The sequence below is a fragment of the Passer domesticus genome, chromosome 2, assembly GCF_036417665.1.
Source record: "Passer domesticus isolate bPasDom1 chromosome 2, bPasDom1.hap1, whole genome shotgun sequence".
NCBI classification, from domain to species: Eukaryota; Metazoa; Chordata; class Aves; order Passeriformes; family Passeridae; genus Passer; species Passer domesticus.
In genome coordinates this window covers 27,384,591-27,411,686 of record NC_087475.1, presented here as the reverse complement: position 1 = coordinate 27,411,686, position 27,096 = coordinate 27,384,591, and the positions used below count along the sequence as shown (strand labels likewise).

Here is a 27,096-nt window from a genome sequence, read left to right as displayed (position 1 = left end):
CATGTGAAGTTGTTTGCCAGTTCCTGAGCAATTCTGACATGCTCGCACATATGGAGAGCAAGCAGATATCAGTTCCGCTTTGCTTAGCATTTATGAATCCATGCAGTGCTGAATAGAGCTGCTGCACTTTCCTCAGCAATCATTTGGGTTTTGTTCCAGTTTCTTGTGAGCTGCTCTGTGGTCCAGCAGGCAGGCTGTGATCTCTAGCATGATCCTTAGACCTTTCCCAGCCGCCCGCTGCCCTCTTCTAAAGCAAGGAGCAGCTGTTACAAGCAGCAAATATAGACAGCAAACAAACTCCCTCTTCCTCCTGCTCTCAAACCTGCTGTTAGGTCTGACCTTATGGGAGGCTGCTGATAATACTGCAGGGCTGGATTTACCTAAAGCAGTAGCTGTACCCTTGATCTTTCCTCTCCCATTCCCTTAAGGACAGCATTTAGTGAGCCCTTAAGGTTTGGCTCAGTTTTCTTGTTTGCTTTTAAGTTTTACTGATGGCAGAAAGTGTCTTCTCAGGAAGTTGGCTAAAAGGGTTTCAAAGACAGAATCTACCCAATAATATTTGCTATATTCTGAAATAAAATTTGGAAAGACTGAAAAAGCAGTGACACAGGTTATTCCCTAGTTTGGAATGGTCTTTGTGCAGTGTTGAATTCTTCCAATGCTCATTTCTCCAGACAATTTGGAGCAAGGGAAAATAAACCAACACTGTTATCACAGTCCTGAACTGAGATTCCAAAAAAAAATGCAGTGCTGGCATGACAGTCTTGAGCTGTGGTTTATGTCACCTGCTTTGCCTAGTCCTCTCCTACAGCTCATGTCTGTTACATCTCATCCCTCCTCTAACTCCAAGAGCAGGGATGGGACTGCTTGCAGTCACACTCTACCAGCAGGATGAAGAGTAAGGAGCCAAAAGTGGGTCCTGGTCCCTCTTTCCACACTACTGAGCAATGAGCAGAGTTGAGTTGTGTTGGGAAAAGTGTCCCCATATGCAATAAATGTTTGGAAAAACTTTCATCCAGGTGCACCTCCCACCTTGGGGGGAAAGTTCCCAGCAAAATTGGGTAGGCTAGTGAGAAGTAGAAAGGTGGGTTACCACAAACCTCTTGTCCAGCAGGTTTAATAGTAAACAAATACCTATTTAGGAGTTTTTCTGATAGCAACTGTTGTTCTTTTGTAGAAGCAAATTATCATGCTGTGTGAGCCATGGGTATTAAGACTATTAACCTGATACTTAATATTCAAGCAAACTGTATATTTTCTGGTTCTGTTTAAAATCAGCAGAGAAGACTTGTTCTTTTCCTTTGTTTTTAAAAGGTGAAAGATTTCTAAAAATTTGATACTAGCAAAAAGGATGGAGTCCGACTGATACTTGCTTTAAAATGATTTAGGAAATTTGGGTGGATTTGGCTGCTATCTTGAACTTAGGCAGACTGACAGTCTTCTGTGCATCTTCTAGAGCCTCAGATAGGCACGGAAGTTCCTGGTATTTGTCAGTGTTTTTTCATAAATATTTCTCTGAAAAACCAGATTGCATCTGTTTTGAGCTGGGTTGGATGTTGCATCTGAATCTGCAGTCACTGCTTCATGTGGGGTGTGTCCGATTCCAGGGCAAAATGTTGTGCATTTAACTGCACTCTGACACTGCTCCCAGTGGTGTCCTGGTGCTGACCTTGCAAACACTGCCTGGGAGGCCTTGTTCAGGATGCTAAAACTGCTTTATGCCTGGATGGCAGAACTTTGTCATAAGAGTAACTTCAGGATAATCTGTGGTCATGCATTTTCTTTTCCTTCAAAGTACTGTGGTTAAATTAAACCACAAATTTGCAACTGCTGGAAACATGATGCAGTTAGGTAGGATCTGTGTACTTTTATTTGCTTTGTAACTGTTTTCTGGTGTTTCAATCCACATTGGCTCACAGCTTCATTCCAGGCAGAAAGGAGGTAGCTGGAGTCAGGCTTTCCCTGTATCTAGAAAACCAGGACTTTGAGTCTGCTTTTAATTGAAAATGAAACTTGCAGTCAGTTTCATTTTCAGATAACAGAGTGTGTAGTAAAGGTTATATTTAACAAGCATCGTATAATTTGTGTTTTCCTCAGTAAGGCCTTTCAAAAGTTTTTTTTGTTACTGATTTCCTTTTGAGTACTGTCTGCTTCCCTACAAGAAATTCAGTCATCCAATGGCTTCTCTAATCAATAGCTGGAAGCTGGCTGGCCCCATTATCTGGTGTTAGATGTGGTTAGGAAGGAGGTGTGACCTGTGAACCCACCCTCCATATGAGCAGGAGCTGATGGAAAAGGAAGTGTTCAGTAGCTGAACTGGCACTCCTTCAGCTTGTTCCTTGAAAAGGAGAAGGTTGTGCTAATAAACATAGCTACTTCTATGAACACCCTGAAATATATATGTTAATGGAAATGTTTTGAGTAATCAATACATGCTGCTTCAGAATTGCCAAACCTCCAGATTTTTTCTCAGCAAAAAGAAAGCATTAAGCCTCATAATGCAGGCCTGAGCCTAGACTCAATCCCTGGCTCCAAAGGAGGGATTCTCTCTGAGCAGGATGAGGCCACTGTTTCAGCTTTCGGTAAAGTGGACTTTCTTTTGTTCTGTTGCATTGTCTAATCTTTCCTGCTTTTAATCTCTGCAGACCTACTACAATAAAATACTCTTGTTATTACAGTAGTTGTTTTAATACTAAAAGTATAAATTTCTTTCTTACAAAGTGTCAATCAAAGATCATGGCAGTTCTCTGTTTCTGTGGTACAGTTAATCCATTATAGGTTGACCTTCTTGTTGATTAGATTAACTTTTGATCTTATGATACTGATTTATTGCAATTTTCTGTCTTCCCTTTGCAAAATCAATTATCTGGTGTTTTGTAAACCCAGCTAATGCCATTTCTCAGGAGTGAGTTTATTCAGATGAATCCTTATGTTTTGCATAATGGTATAATTGATTTGGGGAAAAGCATTCTGTTTATCTAAGAGTAACCTTTTCTGTAAATTAAGCCTGAAAGCACATTACTGTAGCCTTAATTCAAGGTATTTGAGTTTTTAACTGGAATAAAACACTGGAAGGTATTATGGGAATAGTTGTAGGCTGCTGGTCCCAGTGATCCCATGACCTCTGTTTTGCTGTAGGAAGCTTGGAGTCACTCTTGGAGCAGCTGACCATTTTCAAAGAGAAAGATGAAAGCTGCAAGAAAATATGGCTTTTTAGCCCATAAAAGGCATCAGTATAATTTTATGCTTAATGTAGCCAGGAAAATGTGTGAAATACTGCTGATTTTTCATTTTTTTCAAGCTAATTTCAGAAATGAGGAGTTCACATTTTAGGGCTAGGGTGCTCTAACTAATCTAAGTGCATTGAAGCATTCTTTCCTGAGAAAGGTTGGTCTCACGTTTAAGACCAGCAGAAATATTTCTATAAAAACATGTGTATACCTTGATATTTTTCTACAAAGGGATATTTTCTGTTTCCAAATCTCTGTTCTTGTCTCTTAATTTCTTCAAAACTTACATTAATGTTGATTTCTCTGGTAGTTAGCAGGATATCAACAAAGATAGCAGTAGTGGGTTTTACAGGTTTATAATATAAATTTATTCTCCTGAGACCAATGGTTTAGATACTGTAACAGAATATGCAGCCAGTGGGAGAGAGAACACTGAAGAGTAAGGAAAATATAGTAAAACAAAAGCAAGAAAGCTGTTCTGCTTAAGCAGGGTTCTTAGCTGATTATGTGCCTAGCCCCTGTCATGTACAGCTACAATGCAATGTGGCCATGGCAGTGGTACCAAGTCTTTAAGAGAGCTGAGTCTAGAAGTGGCTTTATGCATTTGTCCAGAGAAGTCCTGCTCTTATGCATGAGGACAGGCTTCAGTTTGGAAGCCAGTGACAGATGCTGACTTTGGCACACACTGACAGGGTGAAGGAGGATCCCTGTGTCACTGGAACACAAATCAGCAGTGACAGCTGAATGCAGTGTTTGGGGTTTTTTTTGCATTGGGGGTAGTGGCGGTTTAATTATTTTTTTTAAATGATGCAAAAGACACGTGGCAGAAGCCTTGTTTGAAACTCACACACTCATCTGGGCTCTTCCCTGTTCAAAATGCCAGTGAGCTACTGTGGTGCCTCTGCAACTTTATACAGATTGAAGAGGTTGTCTTCAATGGGAGAGGTTGTCTTCCTTGTTTTCTGGATGAAGACCAGTACTGTCTGCCACGTGGGCTTGAAGGGTCTGTGTTCCAGCTGTCAGACAGGAAAAATGTTACTGAGTCAGAATACTGAAGGTATAAGTAGATAATAAATGTTTGGGGAGTGAAAGCATGAGGTGTGCATTCAAGGTAGTGCAGAAAGAATAGTCCTGAATAAGGGATATAAACTGGGAAGGGGAGGGAATGACTGTAGCAGTAAGAAACAGAATGCCTCATAGGTGCCTTCAGGACAAGTATTCCGGCACTGAGTCCAGTGTTTGTGCTTCTTAACATGAGAGGACCAGGGAACGACCTTGGACTGTACTTCTGTGTGTCCATGCTCCTTAATTATTGCTGCACTCCTTGCTTTGCTTTGGACTACCTTCACCAGCTTTTGTCCAGACAAATCTGCTGTGGGGGAAGGGAATCTTAGCAGCAACTTGAGGCTGGGGTTTCATCTTCACTCTCCTCTGTTGCCCAGGACAGACATGCCCATAGAGCAGGAGGTTGTAGTAACTAGTCACAAAAGGTAGGGAAGTTGCTTGCAAGAGTTTTGGTCCTGTGCAGAAAGAGCAAAGGTTGAATCTGGAACATCCCATAAAAGGGGTGGTGCAAGAGTTTTTTGTGATTTAAGGTAAAGATGATACCCACATTAGAGCTGTGACTAATTAGCAAGGTGGATTTTAGCATCCTTTAGTACAAAAGGTGGAGGGGAGAGTAATGAAAATTAAAGGCTCAATTTTGGCTATGATAATTTGGAGAGGATGACTGGGCACTGCTGGCATGTCAGATTTGGTCAATAACAAAATGTGTTTTGCATTTACTGTGTACACACTGTAAAAGTGAAGCTGAGTTTTTGTCAGTGGGAGTGGCTAGTCACATTTTGAGATATAATGGAATTAGTAAGAGGAATGCAGTTGGTATTCATGTTTGCCTTTATTTGCTTAGTGTATTGAAGGATAATATTTTGGCCCAAGTCATAATAAATGATATGATGGTAAGGAGTTGAAGACTGTGTAACAGTAGATACTGTGAATGCTAGCAACGTGATTGAACATTTTTTATGTGTTTTTTAATAGTTGTTTGATACGCTTTTATTGATATTTGTCTTACAATTTATATTGTTTAATAGATTTTATTTTTATAACGTTTAAAACAGATAGGTGTTAATTTATAACACTTTTGCGATGTCATTTTTAACAATAGTGTTGCAGATACTTGCTTAATATTTAAAATGCTAATTACAACTTCAAGACAACATTTCTGTGTCAGACCGTGGACACTCCATATCCTTCAGTCAGCTCAACTTAGAGATAATGTAATGGTGGGAATTATGCACCCAAATTTACTTGAATGAATACAGAGTCGGATTCTCTGGTAGTAGAAAGACCTCAGCTATCTCTTATTTAATCTTTAGACTTCTGGAATTATTTGCACAAACTGGCTTGCTTTGGTTGAAGTTTGGTGTGACTGCCTATGCATAAAACTAACTTTTCCTGTGGTGTTTTTGGTGTGTTTCAGGGGAAGGTCCACCTGGAGCTGAGACTGAGTGAAGTCATAACAGACACTGGTGTTGTCTGCCACAAGCTCGCAACACGGTAGGACTTGAAATGTAGCTGTGAAGTTATGAGAAACAGACTGATTGCAAACAGTGTGCAGTGTTTCATTTAAAAATAGGTGGAGAAATCAACACATTTAGTTGAACATTAAATGTTCTTAATCAGAAATGTCCTTATGAATTTATAGCATGTGAGTTTTTTCATTTTCCCTTTTCCTTCTCTCTACATAATCTATGTAATTTTCTTCCTAATAGCCTTAAATGTTAATCAGTCCCTTATCCAATTTAGTCATGGCATAAATACTAAAAAGACATCAAAGGGTAATGATAATGTCCTTCTAATTTGCATTAAGGACCTTACCAGCTAAGTAAATTTGTAGCACAACTTGTGTGGTGAGTGTGTTACAGAGCTGACTTAAAGCAAAAGTTTGCTATCACTTACTAAGGCTGCCTCAGAATCAGCCATCCAGTCTCATTCAAGTTGGAACAGAGATGTCACAGGACTCAAACAGCAATAAAGATTTCTCTGTCCTCGGAGGAGGAGTCTGGAAGACCACTACTCTCTGGCCACACCAAAGCCTTTCATGTTACCTCAGAAGCAGTGGCAGAGCTGGTTGGCTTCTGTGAGGAATACTTTGTGTTCTCTGGCAGAAGAGCTATCAAAATCATACTGCTGGCATCGTACACTCAGTCATGCTCTGCTAGGAAAGTTCTGACCAGCCCAATTTTCAGACCAGCATTTAATATCATTTTGTTTCTGCCTTTCCTAAGGCTCTGTCCTGGTTGTCTTTATATCAAGGACCTGTTAACAAATGCAGGTGACCCATATGGTGACCTCCATCACTGTAGGCTCACTCTTGATATGAGGATGTGCTGGGGTAAGTGGTCCTGCCTGCCTGTGCATGTTCCCTCTGGCCATGCAGGTCCTACCAGAGCTCTGCAGCAGGTACATTTGACCTCTTCCTCTCTGCAGTCTGCTCTCATGAGGCAGGGGATGTACCAGGGGATAGTCTGCTGTGAGTGGCTGTGGAGGCTCTGAGCTCCAATGAACTTGTTAACCAGGGCACAATGCTGCTGGAACACAGCTGAACCTCTTTGAGAACAAAAATTGCCATGTCAGTATAGCTGTGCACCACCTGGAGGGCACAGCCTTTCTCTGGCTGCTCCCTGAGGACTCTCATCCTGTCGTTTTCCATTGCCCAATTTGAATATGACCAAGTGATGATGGTCACACACATTCTGAGAAACCAGAGCCCAAACCTGTATCTACCAAGTCCTAGGCTGGCATCTTTTAAGTGTTGCTTGTGTTGCTATTCGTCCTAAGGCTTTGTGGGATGAGGAAATAGAAGGTGGGAAAAGGCAATTTCTTTCTCAGAGAGGATGAATGTGTGTGGGACATACAGGACAGTGGGTTTATTATTTGGAATTTCCTTGAAGCAAGCCTGGAGGATAGTGTGTTTAGACAGGAAAAAGGAGCACAGTTGTCCTGGTTACCACATTGAGGGTTTTTTTGCTTTGGCCTTTCTGAAAGTGTGTACTGCACTCCTTAGATGTGGCACAGCCACAGAGCCTTCTGTCCTTATCCTTTGAACCCTAATTGTGGGTTGAAATCCTGTGATGTCCGTGACTCTGCAAACATAGATTAACTGCAATGCCCTTCTGCTCCCATCTGTTTTGAATAGTTAGGATGTGTACTGAGGGACCTTCAGAAGTGTTTGCCTCTGTTTGTTTTATTCTGAGGGAGTATGCCATACCACAGCCAGCTGTCTTTTAAAGGTTTTGTCTTCAGTTAAGTGGGACCCTGTAAAATTATAGTACCAATGGATTTTTCAGTGAACTTCCTGAAATGCTAGAAATAGGTGTCTGAAAAGGTCCTTCTTGATATGTAATACATGCAGCCTCTTGCTTCATGAATAGCAGTAAGACAATGCCTACTTTAACAGTGTGATTTCCTAGCTTTCTATTCATTTGGCCTGACAGTTTTTAAATACTTATTCAAGTTTTTCCTTATATATTCTTGATTTGAAGACTATTTTCATTAATGTTCTACAATGCAGGTAAAAAAAGCTTAGATTGGTTTGTGAAGCATTCTGTAACCATGATTTACTAGGTATTGTTCAGTGTATTAGCTGCAATGTGTAGAAAAATCATGAGGTTTTAGCCACTGAATCATAATGAGCCCAGGTGTCTTAGAAACAAAATTTGAGAATCAGAGTTCAAGCAGGCTTTTGTCTGCTGAAACTGTCTTCTCCCATTGCCACCTTCTCTTTGGTACCTGACCTGGACACTCTGGTTTTGTCTAGTTTCCACATTTATTTGTTATCTGAGTGGTAAGTGACAGTAGAGCTTAGCAGTTCAAATAAGAAAACTGGGAAAGAAGAATGTTTCTAGAGTATGTAGATCCATTGATGCAGGATTTCATGGCAATCTGTCTTAGCCGTGAGAATAAAGAAGGGAATGATGAAGGGGAGTGTTCACATCATGGGGGAAAAAAGCACTTCAGAATGTAGTCCAGCATTTTCTTCATGCCACACTGCTTTCTTCAGCAAGGTCTACAGCAAACTGCAGCTCTTAAGACATTTTTCCACATGGTCTGAAATTTCTTGCAGGTTTGTTCATAGACAATCTTGGTTCTAGTGCTTCAGCCTAGAAAATAATGTGGTAATTAAGCAATGCTCAGCTAAATGTTTCTGTTGCTGGAATTTGCCAGTGAGGAGAGGCAGAACCTTTGTTAGAGGTAGGTCACGAGTGTAAAGCAGAGACTAGGTGTTCTAGAGAAGTGCACGTTCCAAATGAGTGTTGTGAAAATAACTGCTTTTCTTGTGAATGTCTCATGGATGTTACAGTGAACAAATAAGACAAGACTGTAAAAAATATGAGCAAGAATCTAGAATCACTTCATCTTAACTGAATTGTTCTGGTGAATCTAATGCTTGTCTTGACTTTGTTTTAAAAAAAATATAGGTTGTTTTAAACGAAGCATTTAGCTGCAGAGATGAACACTATCCTGCAAATTCCCTCATACATATAACTGGTTGAAAACAGTTCAGGTTTTCAGGGAGAACAAAAGCTGCATCCAGTGGCTAGCTGTTCAAAAATACCTTAGAGACACTCGCTTTTTTAAGCCCCAGAGTAGTGCTTGTTTTTAAAGACCACGTATGTAGGCTAAATGGAGACTTGGCCCAATTAGGAAACTTTTTTACCTCTCCAAAAGATATGAGCTTACCCATAGGTCTTTATCAGTGTGCCCTCTGAGCCTGTTCAAATTGCTGCCACTTCTGCATTCCAGAAAGCCTGGAAAGCAGCTGGGGCTGAGCCAGCCTGCAGTCCTGTGGAGCATGCTGTGAACAGTCAGCTGGATGAATGGATGGAAAAATTCATCTGAATGGAAGGACAAATTAAAATATTTAAGTGCTGAGCTCTTGAACATTAAGTAGTAGATTATTAAAAAATGAAAAAGGCAAGTGTGCTTCCTTACCCCTGCCGAGGAAGCAAAAAATTCAGTTCAAAAACTGTTATCTAATAGCTTCTCCTTAGGAAGCATGCAGTACTTTCATTTAGTCTTAAACCACTAAGCTGTTGTGCTTCATCAGAGGCCATAGTCTCAGCCAGCTGCTACAGCAAAATCTCCTGGACTGAATCCCTGCAAAAGATTAAAAGGAGAAGCATTAGTGGATTTAAAAGTTACATTTACAGTACAGATGTAGGCACCACACTCACACTGCTTGTGTCCCCCAGCAACTTCTTCTGTCATACTCTGTAAGAACCACAGCTCTCACCTGGGATGCTCCTTCTGGGAAAGGTTTGCTACTTGTGGACACCCCCTGTGGGAACTGGTGCAAAACCTGGTGATCCTTGTTGCTGGCCCCCATAAGTCTCCTCTATCCCAGTTACAGGACTTGGGATGCAGGCTCTTGATGTGTATGTTCACACCATACAGGCAGAGCAGATGTGCATTCTGCTGATCACAGACCCTTGCCCAAGTGTGTCAGATAAAAAACAACATGCATGGACTTTGTAGTTTGGTACCTTCCTGTAGCTGCATTTGTACTAAATACTGTTGTGCTGTGTGGTGGTCACCTTGAGTGCTGGGAAAAGGAAAGTCTTACTCGGGAGGTCTGGCTTCTCTCCTTTTTGTCTTTCACTCACAAAAGATCTTGCACCGTGTTCCTCCACACTTTTTACAGCCACAGCCTTCCTGGCCCTCTGCACAGTCAACCACTAATTGTTGTGAATATCAACATCTGGCCTCATCTTCCTCTGGCTGTGAGGTGAAGGCTGTCTCCTGCTTGTCACCTGTCAGAAATCTATCTGTAATTTTATGAACATTTTTAACATAGGCCATGGAAAGAAGTGATCAAGACTTTCCCATGCTTCCGGCTGCTTGTGTCCGTACGCACCCCTTTGTGCTGACATACAGCTTCTGGCAGTTGCTTGAGCAATGTTGTATTTGATTTTTTTTTTTCCCCTCGTGCTTTTAAGATGAAACAGGCCTTAATCCTGGGTATCGTAGAAACTGCACTTTACTTTTGCTGTAATGCAGAAGAAGGAAAATGACCAGGGAAAGATTCTCTTTCTGCAGCCGAGCTGGGTGGAAGTGTTTGAACTAAGTCATGAACAGTGTGTGTCTAGCCATATTACATGAACACATCTGGAAATCAATGGTATGTACTTCTCCTAAATTTTTTTATGAGCCACCACTTTCCATATACAGAAACTTTTCCTGCTTTACAACCAAAATACTTGGAAAGGATCCCTAGACTTTTTGTAAACCTTTCCCCACCATTGTTAGAGCAGGTTTTGGGCAACATTTTTGTGTTTAGCACAGAAAGGTGGTTCCCCAAAGGCTTTAAGGGCCTCTGTACTGTCCAGACAATTTTGTCTCATCTGTCAGAGCCACACAGGCAAGGAACAGCAGATACATGCATTTGTATTTATTTAATGAAGAGGAGGGCTCCTGTAGATAGCTTTGTAGCAATCTGTAGGCTTTGCTGTGGTTAAGCTACTAGAGGCAACATTTAGAGGCAGTGTTCTGTATTTAGCAAGATGACATCTTGCAGCATGCCTGAAGGAACAGGCCACTGAACTCCTGTTGAAAGTCAGAGTGAGCTGGGAGCCTGGCTCCCTGATCATCCTTTGAGAATTCCAGCATGTGTATGTAATTAGTCACATTTAAATGTCTGTATTTATTCGGTGTCCCCGGCTGCTCCTTCCAAGTGTTGTCTTATGTCTTGTCTCTTAGTTTTAAAAAAGCTTGGAAACATCTGCTTTGGAGAGCTCACCCCTCCTCTCCTCCCCTGCTTCTTTTATTTTCCCACCCAGTAAATCTATATAGCTAAATAACAACATATGTGCTTCAGAGACTACTGCTTTCACATGTAGTAACACAGTTTTCCAGTAAACAATTAATAAGTCTACAAATACATTATCAATGCTGAAATTTTATTTGGAAAGTGAGGCTTTTGTAGCTCTGGTATGGAAGATGTGGCTGCTCTGCATTAATGTATTAATTAAATGCTGTGCAACTGTCTTGAGGCTTTACAAGATGTGTTCCGACCATGTGGAACAAAGTTGAATGGGCAGTTTACAAGAGCAAGCAGGAGAGGAGACAATAAGTAGGTATGACATCCCCAAGATAAATGCTTCAGGGATTGTTAACAGAACAGTGACTGATCTGTGGGCTCTAAAAGCCTTCTGAAGAGGAAGAGGGAGGTAAGGAAGAAGGTTTCATTTGTCAGGTGTGGTTAAGGTCTCTGCCTAGGCGTGGGTGTCCTGGGACTTGGTGGTGGTTCCCTTGCCTTCCCTGCCATGGAAATAGAGCACAGAGCATGCAGTGAGCAGCATCTGACCTTCCTCTCTCATGGCTCACATTATAGATGTGAACTTCTTTGTCCATGAGCATTGCTGCTCGCTGGTTGACAATCACTGCCCTAAAGCAGATTGACTTTATGTAACTGTTTAAAAATCTCTTATGCAATATGATGCTTCTAAGGTTAAGGTAAATGAAAATTTTGAAAATTTTGAAAATTTCACAGGCTCAGCCTTTTTGTTTTGTTGGTCACAGCTCATGAAGGGCAAAGTCACGTATATAAAGTCTGGTTGGAAGGGCTGGGATAATGGCCATTCCTGCTTTTGGATCAGCAGTCTGAATCCTAATCTAAAGTATAAGAGGAAAACATGATCTTGTCTGGTGCAGGTCTGCTGTTTCCTTCTGTGATTGCAAAAAGTATTTTCTTTTTCCTGATTGGAGCTGGTTTTCCACCACTGTGTCAGCAGGAACCTGGGGCTGTTTCTTCATGGAGGCAATGTTTTGTTGCTTTGTGAGGCAGTAGTGCTCAGTCTCGGGCTCTTGATGGTTATGTTGATGTGGTGCAGGGCTGCAGCTCCTGTTGGAGGTAGCCTGAGGCCAGAGCTGGCAGTGGCTGCTTTTCCTGTTACAGATCTTGGTGCTGTGCCTACATCCAGAATGGGTCCATGAGCCCCCCAGCCCTCTTGGGTTTGCTGCTTCCAGTTTAGAGACCATATATTTGTGTTGCTTTAGAGAAGTTTCCATTCCACGTAGAGACATACAGCCAGCTTTGAACTCAGTTCAGGGTCAAATGAAGCTTATTTTCCTGCCTAAAATATGACCTGCATCAATTAGGGGTAAAAAGGTACTGCTAACTACAAGAAGGCCAGTTTAATGTATGCATCAATCAGGTGAACTCACAGTATTTTGAAACATTTCAAGTTCTGTTTGCTCCTGGGAAGAAATGCTAATGAAGGCATGAAGTAGTTTCACAGCTTCATTTTGAATCAATTCATGCATCCATTAAAATGTGTTAAAATCTCCTTTCTCTGGAGAGCAAGCCCTGCATCAAGCTACACCTTTTCCTGCAGGATTACATCTTGATCATGCTTTTAATCTTGTGTGGGTTTCATAACAAATTGATGGGGGGAAAATGCTCAGAAGTTAAATCACATAGTATCTGGTACTTTTATAATGAGGTGTCAGTTTTGGGAGTACAGAGGGGAAGAAAGAAGAGAGTATCTTTATAAGGCTTTAACATAGTGCATAATTTTTTTCTTTTTTCCTTCCAGCTGTTATAACACTGTTTACACTGTCTCTGCTGAGCTTCTCCATCCCTTCCATAGCCTCTGTCAACTATTTTGTAGCCTAAATCAAGTTTCAATTGTTCTGCATTAAACCTCTGATATATAGAAATATGGTTTGCTGCTGCTGCTGTGTTTCCCACTAAATGAAGTTGGTTTCACACTTCTTTGTTTTTCTATTCAGTGTTTCTCTATTAATGAAATTCTTTATGCAAATCACATATAAGTGTCATTTTATCTGTAATCCCAATCAACAGCAACTTCAGTTAGACTCTTCTCCAGCAGAACATGTTTTAAAGTGCTCACCATTTTGAGATTGGATAGTCATCACATGACTCTCTGGAATAGGTATAAAACTCAGTTTATAATTAAAGACTCAAATGTAAGTCTTAAGCTGTTCTGTTTTAGCAGTAAATGGTGCTGTGTAAATAACGTGACAGTACTTCCTGTTTTACACAGAGTAGGCACAGACTGGGGTTATAAATGGAGGCAGATTATTCAAGCATAAATCCTTATGGTGATTTAATTTCTAAATGTGCTTGAGGTCACAGTGTTAGGGTGCTTCAGGGGCATAGAGAGTATTCCTGTAGTGCCCATGTTTGTAAAAGGTGCATGGATTTTGAGAGCTGTGAATTGTTAGCACCTTCAGTAGGCTGTCAGTGCCCCAAATGGCTGCAGTTTCTACTTCACTGATGTCCTTTACTGATGATCAGCTGGAAGAGTTCAATTACATTTGAGTTAGAGCCCTAGGAAAAAACCAGGTAGCTGTCTTGCAACACAACCTATATCAAAAGGTTCATCCCTTTGGAGTACAAGGTATTTTGCATAATACAGGGCTGAGCTTGCACCCTGTTTCATTCTGAATGACTCTTGGGATTTCTACAGCTTCTGTGGTAAGCACCATCCAAAACCAGTTTAGAAGTTTCTAAAGGAGCAATGTGATGAGGCACAAATTACAGTTATCTCTGTTTTTTATCTATTGCTCCAAGAGCAACACTTGCCAACATGATATTTAGCAGAATGGAGCTAGGGACAGACATCAAGGTAGGATATAAATAGGGAAAGCTGGGGGGTAAAGAGGAAGTTGCAGGGCCCCAAGTGTTGAGGTTGAACAATTTCGTTTTTTGTTGGGCTTCTTGTTTATTTTTTTCAGATATAAGGAAAGTAGAGACATGGTACACAATACCTAGGAAACACTTGTCATTAACTTCATTGTTCACAGAAGGACTTGTTGAGAGGAAGTTATTGCAAAAAGTCATGCAGTGGATGTGGCAATAATGAGAAAGTATCTCTTGCCCTACTCCATCTGGAATCATGTTTGTGCTTCTGAGGATTATTATTGTACTGCATATTTGTGCATTATTGTACTGAGAATGCAACTAGTTATGTGCTATGACTGAGTACTTTCCAGAATCCACAGTGCTAAAATCACCTGTATCAGTTGCATGTCCCCCTGTTTGTCTGTCTTGGTGTAAACCTTTGACTTGGATGCCATTGTTTGAAAATTTCAGTAAGAGTTGATTGTGGAAAAAATCATCTATTCTGCAAATTATATATTTGTAACATAAAAAGCTTTTGAGAGTCAGATTAAAAATCTTTCAATACACATTGTTAATTTAATAGCATTTTGAGACCTGTCATTTTCACTGTCCTATTCCTTTCTGCCCTACAAGGTAGGTTGCTAGTTTATCTAATAGATTTGTTCTCATAAATACTAAGAGAAAAGAGAAATACTCTGACAGAAATTGCAGCAAGCACAGAAATTGTCAAGGAGGCTGTGCTTTTGGAGGCAGTAATGTCTGCAATTAATTTTAACTTATTTTACTGTTGACTTGCTTCCAAGCTGGTGGTTTTTGTAATAATTTCATACAAGCCTCAAACAGAGGCAACAATTCAGCTAGACTGTATAGAGCTGCAGATGTACTTGCTGTGTATGGTTTTATCCTTTTAGTTGTTTGACAGTCTCTGCTGAATTGTCCAGTTTTATGCCCCACCAGCCCAAATTTCATGTTTGTAAAAGGTGGCACAGTGTGACAGCAGACTCCCTCTATGTGCTTTTCAGTCAGGAGCTGCTGAGAGCTGCTGTGTGCAGCCCTTTCCTCCCTAGGGACATCCAGGGGTGCTTTCTTCTCTGCATATCCATTGAGTTTAACAAAATTAGTAGAACTGGAGTATCTGTTGAAATCTCTACCACTTATTCAAATTCTGTGGAAAACGACAACTGATTAAAAAAATCATCAGCAGGAGATTGATTGACAAATATAGAGAGAAAGCATTTTCTCTTAAGCTTCTCTCTTTAGGAGACTGGGCTAAAAAGCATGCTGTTAAACTCAGAAGTGTTCATGGAAGCGCTACAGGAAAGAGCTGGTAAATATGTCTTAGAGTGAGTGGCTGTTGGATTTATGCAAGGAGAACTTTGATGACACCAAGCTGAGGAGGAGTGTTGATCTGCTGGAGGATAATAGGGCTCTGCAGAGGGACCTGGACAGGCTGGATCCATGGGCTGAATCCAGCTATAAAGGACACACCTTTGAGTGCTGCATCCAGTTCTGGGCTCCTCAGCATAGGAAAGACCTTGAGGTACTGGAGTATGTCCAGAGCATGGGTTGTTCAGCCTGGAGAGCAGGAGGCTCAGGGGGAACCTTCTCACTCTCTACAACCACCTGAAAGGGGCTGTAGTCAGGTGGGGGTTGGCTTTTCCTCCCAGGCAACAAGTGATAGGACAAGAGGACGTAGGCTTGAGCTGTGCCGGGGAGGATTAAGCTGGACATTAGGAAGAAATCCTTCACATAAAGAATGATTGGGCATTGGAAGAGGTTTCCCAGGGAGGTGGTGGAGTCACCATCCCTGGAGGTGTTAAGAAAAGACTGGATGTGGCAGTGAGTGCCATGGTCTAATTGATAAGGTGGTGTTAGGTGATAAGTTGGACTTGATGATCTCAGAGGTCTTTTTCAACCTAGCTGATTCTGTGAAATCTCAGTGTGCACATTATTTAGAAGAGAGTCCTTCTGAATGTATGGTTACTTGTTCCTACTGTAAATAATAACCAATGTTTGGAATCTCAAGACTAGTGGGAAACAAGTAGTAAAACCATTGGGGGTGGGGAGCTTGTTTGTTTGTTTTTTTGTCATGATCGTTAATCAGCAAACAATTTCATGTGGAACGTTTTGAGGATATTTTAATAGTTGTGATTCCTTTGAGTTAAGCCTCAGTTGCTCTTCAGAAATGTGCTCTCAATATGAAATAAACATCATGAACTTGTTGCACAAATTTAGTAGGTGTGAGCTTTCATCACTGTCTCAAAAGAGGCCAGAATGTGATCCCAAACTATGAGGATAAATGTAACACCAGTATAAACTCTTTCTGCAATAACTGGAATTAAAAAGCTGATGTGGGCTACTAATTACAGCTGGTTATACCAACATGCCTATCTGGCTTTGCCCTAATTTGCATCTTGTTTTTCCATAAGATGAAGTGACAAGCCACTAAAATTTTTAATAAGGAGCACTTTTCACTGCTTTTCATCTTGAGAGGCTTTGTGCTGTACAAGCAATGGTATAACCACCACTTGGTGAAGCACATTCTTCTTTGGATGGGATATCATAGGTTTTAGCTAAACCTATGACATGACTGACCTTTGAGAAGGTGGTCAAATGGGATAGTATGCCAAATTGTTTACAATTTTTGTAATGTTTTGTTCCTGGTAGGGCTACCAGGTTTGCCATTCGTATGTGCTTTTGTTGTGCAGGTAATCCCAACTGGTGCTTTTTCCTGTCAAACAGGTCAAGGGATTTTGTCTTCCATTAGAAGTCTGTGGCTTCCTCTCCAGGCACCTTCTGGGTTTTGCTCCATAGCTGTTTTCCTAATGTGTGGAGAATCTTAAGAGCTTGGTGCTTTAAGTTGTAGCATTGCAGAGGATGATGCTTTATTAAGGAGGCTTCACTGCTAATGGAAGATTTTGTCTGCAGGACCTACTTGCTTTGGTGTTGCTACAGAATGGCCACAAAACGTCCTTCATGGAATTTCTGTATTACATTCAGTTTGATCCTTCAGGCACAAAACACTATTGCACATCTCCTTGTAGGACCAGAGGAATTATTCAAATTAGGCAAGTCACCATCCTGTGACAGCTGTTTTTTAAATAAATGGTTTATGAATCCTGTTTGATCTTTTTTTTCCAAGTCAGGGACATTGGTAAGGGTTTTCCGGTTAACTTCTTAGGAAAGTGTATTACAAAAAGTACATTTTGATGCTTATGATGATTGTGCTTCTTTGATGGGGCTTTGAGCAGCTTGCTTTAGTGAAGGGGAGTTGGAACTTCATGATCTTTTAGGACTCCCCATCCCAAACTATTCTATGAATAGCTCTATCTGTATCAGTGTAAAAAAATTAAGTAAATGAAAGTTAACAAGCCTGATCTGTATGTTGCAATTTGATTTACTAAAGAAGACTCTCCACAGACTTGGTGTATCTGGTTTAAATGGAATGTTTCTTGTTTGAGTTGGGTTTCTTTTTTTAAAATAAAGGGCAGTTTTTGAGGATATAATGCCTTGATTTCCATGTTAAATACTGGGTGCTTTTTTATTTTTTGCCTCCTGTGTTTGATTACTGCATTCTCCATAATTGCAATGAGATACATTGACAACTTTTTAGATATGTAAATCCTGACAGAATCAAGTACTTGATATTATTTTGTGAATTCTAGTTGGAGAGCATTTTTATGTTCACTGTGACACAATTTGTATAACTTTAGCCCAGTTATCTTATCAAAACAAATCCAGTGTATCAGCATTACTTTGGAACTTAGTTGGCAAGATGGTTAACTGCCCTCAGGTCTCAGCAGGGCTAATGAATCAACCTAATTTGAATTCCATAATGAAAGTGTTGCAAAGTGTAGCAAAGATCACTGCCCTTTAATAATAACTGTTGTTAATCAAGATCCCAGATTGTCTGACGGTTCACATAAATGTTATCAAGAGTTTTTCTGAGTTCTTTCAAGATGAGTTTTTTTAAGCATTAAAGGTTCTACTACCTCAGGTGTGCCAAGGCATTCTCATTACAGAAGACTGTAGCCTCTGTGAAGTGTTTGGAGGCACCTTTGATTGCTTTCTAGTTCCACAGGTAATTACTTCTTTTCTTTATAAATTAAAACCTATTTTTGTATTGTTTACATTTAGAAAGGTCACCTAATTAAACTTTGTTACTACATCTGATTAAGTATATGATGTGAAAATCTATGTGGAAGAGTATTCAAGAATTTATTTAGTAGAGAAATCATTATACTTGGATTGGGTAGGGATGAGAAGAAGCTGGCTGGGCTTACATTCTGGGTTTACATTTACATACAGTTGGGGCTACAGCTCTCGTTAAACCATCTCCATTCCCTTGTGTTCCCTTCCTGTGCATCCCCCATCACCCAAAAGATGCTTCTCAGCTGATGTATTCTCTTGGCCCAAGAGTTCTGGGTTGTTGGGCTCTGTGGTTCAGATGTGTCATGGCATGTGATTTAGATGCTCTTTTCCAATCTGCTGTGCTTCATGTTCTCCCAGTTGCTCCAGGTATTTGTCAGTTCAGGTCACTCACCACCATGTGTAAATTTTTAATTAAAATACTACTGTCTATGGCCAGCCTGGGATATCTGTTTGACATGACCATACTCAGCACTTGGGAGGCAACTCTTGCTCACAAACTAGGTAGGAAAACCCTAGGATGAGCTGCTTCTGTTTCTCTCTTTTGTTTCTAAGAGTTGAATACCCCTACTCTCACACACCCACACCTACCCACTCCCCACCAGGGTGCCTTATTTCCTTCTCTCTATCATAAATTCTTTTAAATTCTTTAAAAGCTTCTGCATTTAGCCTTCTCCCTTATCTTTTACTTCATAATTGGATTCCTGCCAATAGGCTCACAAGCTTTTGGGTGATTTCTCGGGAACTTTGCCTCTGCCATGTATCACACTGTCTTAGGGCTAAGGGTCGGTTATTCCAATAGCTTCTTCATTTGGTCTTCCTTCTTGTCATATGGGTATCAGATATCTAATAGTTGTGGATGCTTCTGGCCTCTGCTGGCTGGTGGAGGGGAGAAGTCAGGACATGTTCCTGCAGCTTGTTTTGTTTCCTTGTGTGCTCATGTATGTAAACAGTGACATGCAAGTGCTGCGTGCCTGCAGCTCCTTCCTGGGAGCAGGTTAAGCTTGGACAGATCTCAAGTCAGAAATCACTACAGTTTTCTTTCCATAAAACCTGTATTTCCCATGCAGAACACTGAGATGAATATACCTTTCCAAGCTAATAAAATTGACATGGGAGACTTTTGTGTCATGGTCTGGCTTCATTATTTAGCCATAACAGCCTTTCTGCCTCTCACTCCCATGGTGCCTTTTGGTCTTCTTTCTTTTCTTATCAGCCTGTACAGACAGGATCTCATTGCTTCCATTTGGGATTGCCATAGGCCACAGTCAGCTCAGCTAAAGCTGCTGGCTGGGCTCTGCTCATTTGCTGTGTATTGTAATTGTTGCTGTTTTGTGCTTCACTCCTTTTGCATTTCTCACTATGCTGCATTAACATGAGTGCTTCTGCAACTGCCTTGGTATGTTGACCCATTCCTTGGCTTCCTGCCATACTAACATGAAATTCAAATTCTTCACTTGCCTATGCAAGAATCAATATAGCATCATTAAGCACATTTACCCTTTCCTGATTGTACCTCCTTTTTTTGCTTTGCTATTCCATTACAATTTGTATATACTACTTGCTTTGCTTTAACTTGTATTTGCATCTTTTGTCTTCTCTGAATATCAGAGAAGACAAAAGATGTCAAGATGCATGTACTAGAAATAACTTCTGCTTGCTTAGCCTTTCTCTTTTCTCTCCTGTTGTTAAGTTCTTGTTCCCTGTTAATAGCTGGGGTTGCCAGGCTGAGACCAAGGCAGAAGGAAATGATGATGTCAGTGCAAGGAATAGTCACTAAATCAGTGTAGAGCAAAATTTCAATGAGCTTCTGTCTCTGCTTAAAGCCTCAGGGCACTGTCGTAGAGATAATTTAACCATTTTTTAATACTGACATAACTGAAGAGTTTTCTGAAGAGGCTTTTAGGAAGCTTGCAACTCTCCTGTAATTGGCTCATAAACTGGCTTAACTACTAATGGATTAATTCCTTGTCCTGTGAGAACAGGATGGCTGACACCCACTCTTTAGTCTGCTCTCTTTAGTACAGAGTACAGATGGTACTCTGTAAATGTGTGCTTTTAAAAGTCTTTTTTGGAGTGGGTATTAGAAAGCAAATGGGATGGTTTGAGCTGTAGTATGGAGGACACTTCCTATATTAATAGCAGAAAAAAAGATTGTTTTTAAACTTCTAAGAAATGTAGCTGTTTAGTGACATGAGAAATTTGCAGTTTATTTGAGTAATACTGGTTTTAGGGATGCATGTGTGTTGATGGTATTTCTTCCTTCTATTTATTGAAGTAGGGTTTTTTGCATTAGATGTAGTTTTATTGTAATATCTGTAATAGGATTTGGTAAAATGGGGAAGTAGGGGCTGTGCTTATTAGCTTTCATTTGCTTTCTATATGTTATTTGTTGGCTTTGTATGAATATTTGTCCCTGTTTTGCTGTAAAATATCTTCAGTAAAATACCTGAGAAATAAATTTTTGCTTGAACTAAGACACTAGGAGTTAATTCCTTTTCCTTTGCTCTCTCAGAAGGAACCACCATTGCCAGTTTTGTGTTAACAAGAGTTGTGTGTGTGTTTGACAGAAATTTTGTGCATACAGAGCTTTCCAGTTAAGACCAACAGTTGATCTGCATGCTGTATGAAGCTGCAAAAATTGTTGTAGGTCAGCTTGGGAAGGAATCTGTTCAGGGTAACACAGGTTTAAGAAAATGTTTAAATTTGTTGGACTATGACGATTATCAACTGAACTGGAAATGGGGAAGAAAAAGTAGTGCTTACATGGGGTTGCAGCTGTAATCTCAGTTTCAAGGTTTCTATTGTGCTTTTGTCATTGAGGCTTTGGGGAGTATTCTGAAGAGGGAAAAAAACCAAAATAGTTGCCTGCACAGCCTAATCCTCTGATATCCTTAAGGTTGATCAAAATGGGAGTGGTTTTGAGTGTATAAATATATTTTGTATATAAATCTTTCAGAGTCAATGCCTCAAATGCTGTAAAAGTCTTTATTCTAAGGGAATACACATTGAGTAAATAGCTGGTCCAGGTGAAGTGCCATTTGTTTGAATGGGGCAGGATTTTATTTAGTGCTACAGACCTTTGTGGCAGAATGAGTTGCCATATGAAGGCAAAAGTAGCTCCAGTTAACTGTTAATCCTCTCACATGTTAAGGAGATGGTAAGTGTTTATTTTTGTTTTATAAGACAGAACTTGTTTGTTCACCAAAATAAACTCAAAAGGAAGGAGGGTATTATCTAGATAAGATAGGGTACTGCTGGAGTTCCTCAAGGAGAGTGGCTTTCCTGGAGGGGCAGTGAGAGTGATGGGAGGCTACACTGGAGAGCAGCAGCGTGGATGAGGACTGGATAAAGACTCTGGTTTCAAGTTTGCTGGAGAGATGAAATAATGTTATGGGAAAATGTCTTGAAAAATCATGGTGATCAAGCAAGTACTGATGTATTTTGTTCAGTATGGCTTTATCTACTTGGACATTGTTCCATCCTTTCTTTTCCCTGGTTCATTCTGCCATGGTGGCATGGTCAGTGGTCACCAGACACTACACAGTGCTGTAACATTTTGTGTCTGTGCGGGACATAACTTGAAGGTGAACCAGGGCACATCATTGCAGGCAGTTCCCAGGATGTGAGAACTGCTGTCAGAGGAAACTGGTCTTTTCCCAGTAAAAAACAACATTCAGGTGAGAAGAATACTAGGAAATCTTGTTTTGGTACAAATAGATCACTTCCAAAAGTCAAGGAATAGGGACTTTTGAAAAAATCTTTTATTGGAGCTCACTTACTGGGAGTGGGCATGATTCTTTGGCTTCAGATGATCATCTAGAGGACAAGGACTTGATTCAAAATGTATATTCCATATTCTTTGCCTCCTTATTCTCTGGAGACAGGGGCAAGTTAAAGTCAGAGTATGGATTGGTAAAGAAATTAAAGAAATTTTGAGAGGGTTGGGACATAATAATTGTAGTATTTTTGATGATGAAGGCAGAGTGGAATTAAAAACCAGGATTGAGTAAACTGCAAAAATTTTTGTCTTACTCCAGAAGAAACTGGCCACTTCATCAGCCTCTTGACAAAAAAGGGTTGTGTGTGTATGTTCAATCCTCAGTGGACATTGAGTAGATTACTTTGTGGAAGTGCAGGGGAGGTACAAGGCTTGTCTGAAGGTGCACAAACAGATGTAGCATTTGGTCAGACTCAGCCCAGGATGCTGACTCTGAGTCTGTCTAGGACATGAAGAATGATGAGAGCAGTCATATAGTGACACACTCTCCTGGCCTCTGAAAATGTATGATTCAGGGAATTTCTGAGCTAGATGTGGCACCTTTCTGCTTTTTAGTGGTGAATGTACTTTGTCTGAATTACATTCACACAAAGCCCCTCTAAAATGTGATATATTACTGGTTTATTAAGGCTGTAATAAACAGCCTTAATAAAGGAGGCCTGGTTGCAGTGGAAGGTGTAAGTCAGTTCACTGGTCTGAGAGCAGCTGCCATGTGCCCACCCAGGTGTGAGGTTGGCCAAGGTGCATGTGAAAGTCCATCATGCAGCATTACAACAAAGTTCCTCCTAAACCACTGAGAAAGCTCAGCTTGTGGCTCACCAAAAGAAAAGAGCATTCAGGAATGAACTGAACATTGCAAAGGATACCACCTCTTTGCTGTTAGACTAGGCAAAAAGACTGCACTGCTTTATTATGAAGTTAGAGTAATAGCCTTATTTAATGCTCCATGAGAAGCCCAGTCACAAGGAGAGACTATTTAGAGGCGTTCTGTTGCCCCTGCAAGACAAAGTACTCAGGATAGCACATATGTTACAAGATGACCCTAGTGAGTAGAAAAGAAAAATTGGGAAGGGGAAAAAAAGAGAGTGAGAGATCTAGAGAGACTTACTAAGCTAAGTCATATACCCAGCTCTGGGAAATGTACTTTACTAAACAAGTACTTACCATAAGCCAAAGATGCATTGTTTTGATGATAGTTCTGACAAATCTACCACAAGTTTACTTTTAAGTTGGTACTTGCCTGGTCAGGCTTACCTCACAAAGTACTGAGTGTCCAAGTAATCATTAGATCACTAGAACAAGCAAGGAGGAAGTTTCTTGTCTTTAAAATGATGCAGAGCCTGAGTATGGCCAAAAAAATGTGCATATGAGATGGAATGAAGTCTCGAGATAAAGAAATGAAAGAGAGGTAGAGAAAGTGAAGGCTGGAAATGAAGGAATGGCAAGATAGATGAGCAAACTTGCTAAGTATCTATATTGATCTCAGAAACCAAGCAATTAAAATATATGGTACAGTGATAGAAAACAATTGTACTGAAAAAATGATGTATTTATTTTCTCATGAGGAATCACAGTGAGAAAACAGTATATTTTGAGAAGGAGAATGGGAATGGTGTGCTGGTCCCTATCCTAAGCTGAAAGTGGGCAAACAACTGTGCCTGACTCGGTAGACTGGAGGTGATTTATTCTGGAAAAGCAGTAAATGCCCATATGGTTTTAAGAGCAGCTATGTCCCTTCTGGTTTCTTTTTTTCTTCTGTTTTTGCTTGGTTGTCCATTCTGACACACAAGGAGGCTGATGACACATGTGCATCTTGAACTAATCACAAAGCCTGTAATTTCTAAACCATTTTTGGAGTTCCAGGGCAGGAGCACGGAATGCCTGTGGGCTTGGATCATTCTGATGTTGCTCACCTGTGTTGAGGCTGATTTTGAGTATGTTTGTGTAGGGGCTGTGTCAGAGATTACAGCCTACAGTGCTGAGTTGGCAACCCAGAGGCAGAGGAAATGCCTGTACTGTCAGATATGAGCTACTTAGTCTTTGTTGAAAAATCTCTTTATTTTTTTCAAGACCTTCTGCTGCTGCCACCCTCATAGCTTCTGTAGACACAAGGGCATGCTTATGATATGTTTAGGGTTTTGAGGTTTTCTCTTACCCACTGGGAATTTTCCATAGCTTATTTACTCTTCTGAAGGTTTGGTCATGAACCACACTGAAAACTGAACTGCCTTGTTTCTTGAAACCTATTCATTTTATAAACCACAAGGAAAATACAGTGAGGCAGCTGCATTGAGAGTTTTCTCATATGACCCAGCACTAACCTGAGCTCTGCCCAGCCAGTCAAGCTGTGAGGGATGGCTCACTGCCCCAGCTGGGCTCCAGACAGCTAATGGTGAGAAATTACCAGTTGGGTAGACAAGATTCTGGCAGCCACCAGACTTCTTTTTCTCTGGGGTCTGATGAGTTGACTTGTAATTCTTGAATAAGCTTGATTGACAGGGCTTTTTTTTCCCCATTATTCTAGTACGTGTAAGTTAAGATAATTCTGCAGATGACCAGAGCAAGGGCATTTTATTTTTACTGGCTTTGTTCACTGCTTCCCCCTGTGCCCCTCTTTCCCAAGATCATACCTTTGTTACACGTTTTTTTTTCTTTTTCATTTAATCCAGATATGAACTGTCAGTCTAAATAACATGATGGCCTTGTGGCATAATTAAGATTCCATTTTATTGTCTCTGAGAAGCTGACATTTTGTTCTAGCTCTTTCCTTGCTTGCCAGGTAAAGCCAGTGTTTTGGTACCAGGCTGGGAGAGAGGAGCATTAATTGACTTAGCAACTTTCCCATGACTTGAAGAAAATGACTGTAACAAAAACAGCCCTAACATTACAATATCCTGTAGCTAAGGAGAGTGTTCTAACATGACTGAAACAGACCTGTGCGTTGTTGAATTTTATTGTTTCTCCTCATAATGCTTGATAAGAAACAAGAACCAGAATGAATGTCTCTCCAAACACAGCCTTCCTTCCTCAGAATCTTACGTCTTCAGTCTTTTGCCTGACTTCTTCAACATTCTTAAACAATAACTGCTTTTAAATTACCTGAAAGGCTTGTGATGCAGTCTGTTGGTGTCTGTTTCCTGTTTTCCCACATTTTGTTTCTTTCAAGGTTGTTTTTGCTTTTTTTATTCCAGAAGCACACAAAGAAGCATCTTACTCTTAAATCATCATGACTGCACAAGAACATCTGTGTATTTTGTTTTATTCTTTTTTTCCTTTTGTCTTTGCTTTTCCCCCAGAGAACAGAACTACCCTACTGTGTCAAGTGCCCCTCTAGTCTAGCCTAGTACTGATGCTCTCTGGTGAGTGATACTTCAAGTGGTGTGATTGCTCCAGTGTTGCACCCTTCCTGATCACCAAATTGGGATTTCCTGAGCTGAAGGAGGCTTCTGGACCATTAAGCTTTAATAGCTGCCTAGAAACCTATACTCCAGGAGTTTCTGTAGTGCTGATTTTAATCCACGTATTCTTTCAGCCTCCACAACTCCATGTGGAAGTTTTGCAGTTTCATTCTGTAGAAAAAGTCCTTCCTTCTGTTTATTTTTAAGCCTTGTGTCTGGTAATTTTATTATGTGCCCCATAATTCTTATTTTGTGAGGAAATGTTCTTCACACCATTCATGATTTTGTAAGCTGTTTGTGGATGGATAACTTCTGTTTTCTGAGCTAGAGAGTACAGCCCTCTGAGAGCTATAAGTGGTTAGAAGCCATCTGTTGTTCTTCTCCATGTGTTCTGGAGAGCACACACAATTCAAATTATAGGTGCCCAGTGGTGTACACTGCTGTGTCCTGTCCATCCAGCTGATGATACTGCTTGCCTTTTTAACCATTGCTGATGATGGCTGTGATAGCACAGGGCTACCCACAAGAACAACCTTCAATTCTTCTGTGTGGCTATATTAGAATAGATCCTGTCATTGTCATGTGTATAGTTAGGATACACATATTTTTTGTTTGGATGAGTTCACACTTTTCATCATTCAAATTAATCTGTGATTTTTTTTTTTGTTTTGTTTGTGTAGTGATTTGCAAACTGTATGTCCTCAAGTGTAGATTATGCTCTCTCTAGGATCACTTTGTATTTTCTGCAAACTCTGGAAAGAACTGCTTTTACTAAAACAGGAGTCATAGTCTCTCTGGCCACATGCTCTGGCTGTTTAAACTGCACATAGTTCTTCTCTTATGGATGGGAGCTCGCTTGGAATCCATTCATCAGCAGCAGAAAATTGGCTGATGGCTATGAAGCCTTTGAGTTACTGTTTCATTTTAAGGAACTTCCAGACTACTTTAAGCAAGCACTGGAGCCCAGGAGTTTGGTTTGACACTGACACTTGGTGTACAATTGTTCTGTTAGATAGGAATGTGTTCAAGCCATATCTGCCATCCTAAAATAATTACCAGTAGTCCTGCTGTAGCTCATTGGCCAAGTGTTTCTGCTGTGAATGTCTTCACACACTTTACTAGTGTAAAGACCACTGTAAAGAAAGTGGTCTGTCCTTAACTTGTAAGAAAATCAAGCTGCACCTGCCTTTCCAGAAGAACTTTCTGCTGGTACTTACTGGTTTTCTCCTGCACTGACAGATACTCTGTCAGAAGGCTACAGTGTAAAATTCCCCATAATGTTCTTTCTGTTCACATCTGCCCCTTTTAAATGTAAAAAGTGACATCTCCCTTACAATTTTGAGTATTTGTATTATTATATGTGCAAAGAAAGCTTATTCTACACTTTCTCTGTAAGGTAAGCTAGGTGAATTTGGAGTAGGATTTGATTGCTTGAAAACAAGTATCTGGTCTATTTATGAGGCCTCTGAGAGATGTGGAGCTGTCAAATTTAAGTGTTTCATGGGTACCTCCTGCCTCTGAGAAGCAGCATCAAGGGATAGTGGAAGAAACTAAGTAATCTCAAATGGCACTGTATGCATTGTATTGAGACAGCCATATCATGTGTTTTGTGTGTTGCTTGATGCTGAGGGTTCCTGAAGCTTACACCATGGATTTCCAGCTGGTGCTGGGATAGAATTTGTGGCTTGAATTTCACTGTTTGTGTTGTAGCATTCTGTAATATCAGATTTGTGCTTAAACTAGGTGGCTTCAGTGCTTCTAGATTCTGTCTCTGTGGATGGTAAACTTGTAGTGAAATAATGAAAGTCCAGAAATAAAAGTCCAGCACATGGCCTGTGCAATCCAGGCTTTTCCTAGCTCTCTCTGTTGTTTTGATCTATGATTCCA

General features: G+C 40.5%; 1 protein-coding gene across 3 annotated transcripts in view; it reads left to right on the top strand.

Annotated features, from left to right (window-relative positions):
* Window positions 1-27,096, top strand: part of RASA3 (RAS p21 protein activator 3) — a 133,731-nt gene that overhangs the window by 71,590 nt on the left and 35,045 nt on the right. For all 3 annotated transcript variants that reach the window (XM_064407899.1, XM_064407898.1, XM_064407900.1), the window contains one exon: window positions 5,713-5,789. In XM_064407899.1, coding sequence (XP_064263969.1) covers window positions 5,713-5,789 — 77 coding nt within the window. The remainder of the gene's footprint in view (window positions 1-5,712; window positions 5,790-27,096) is intronic.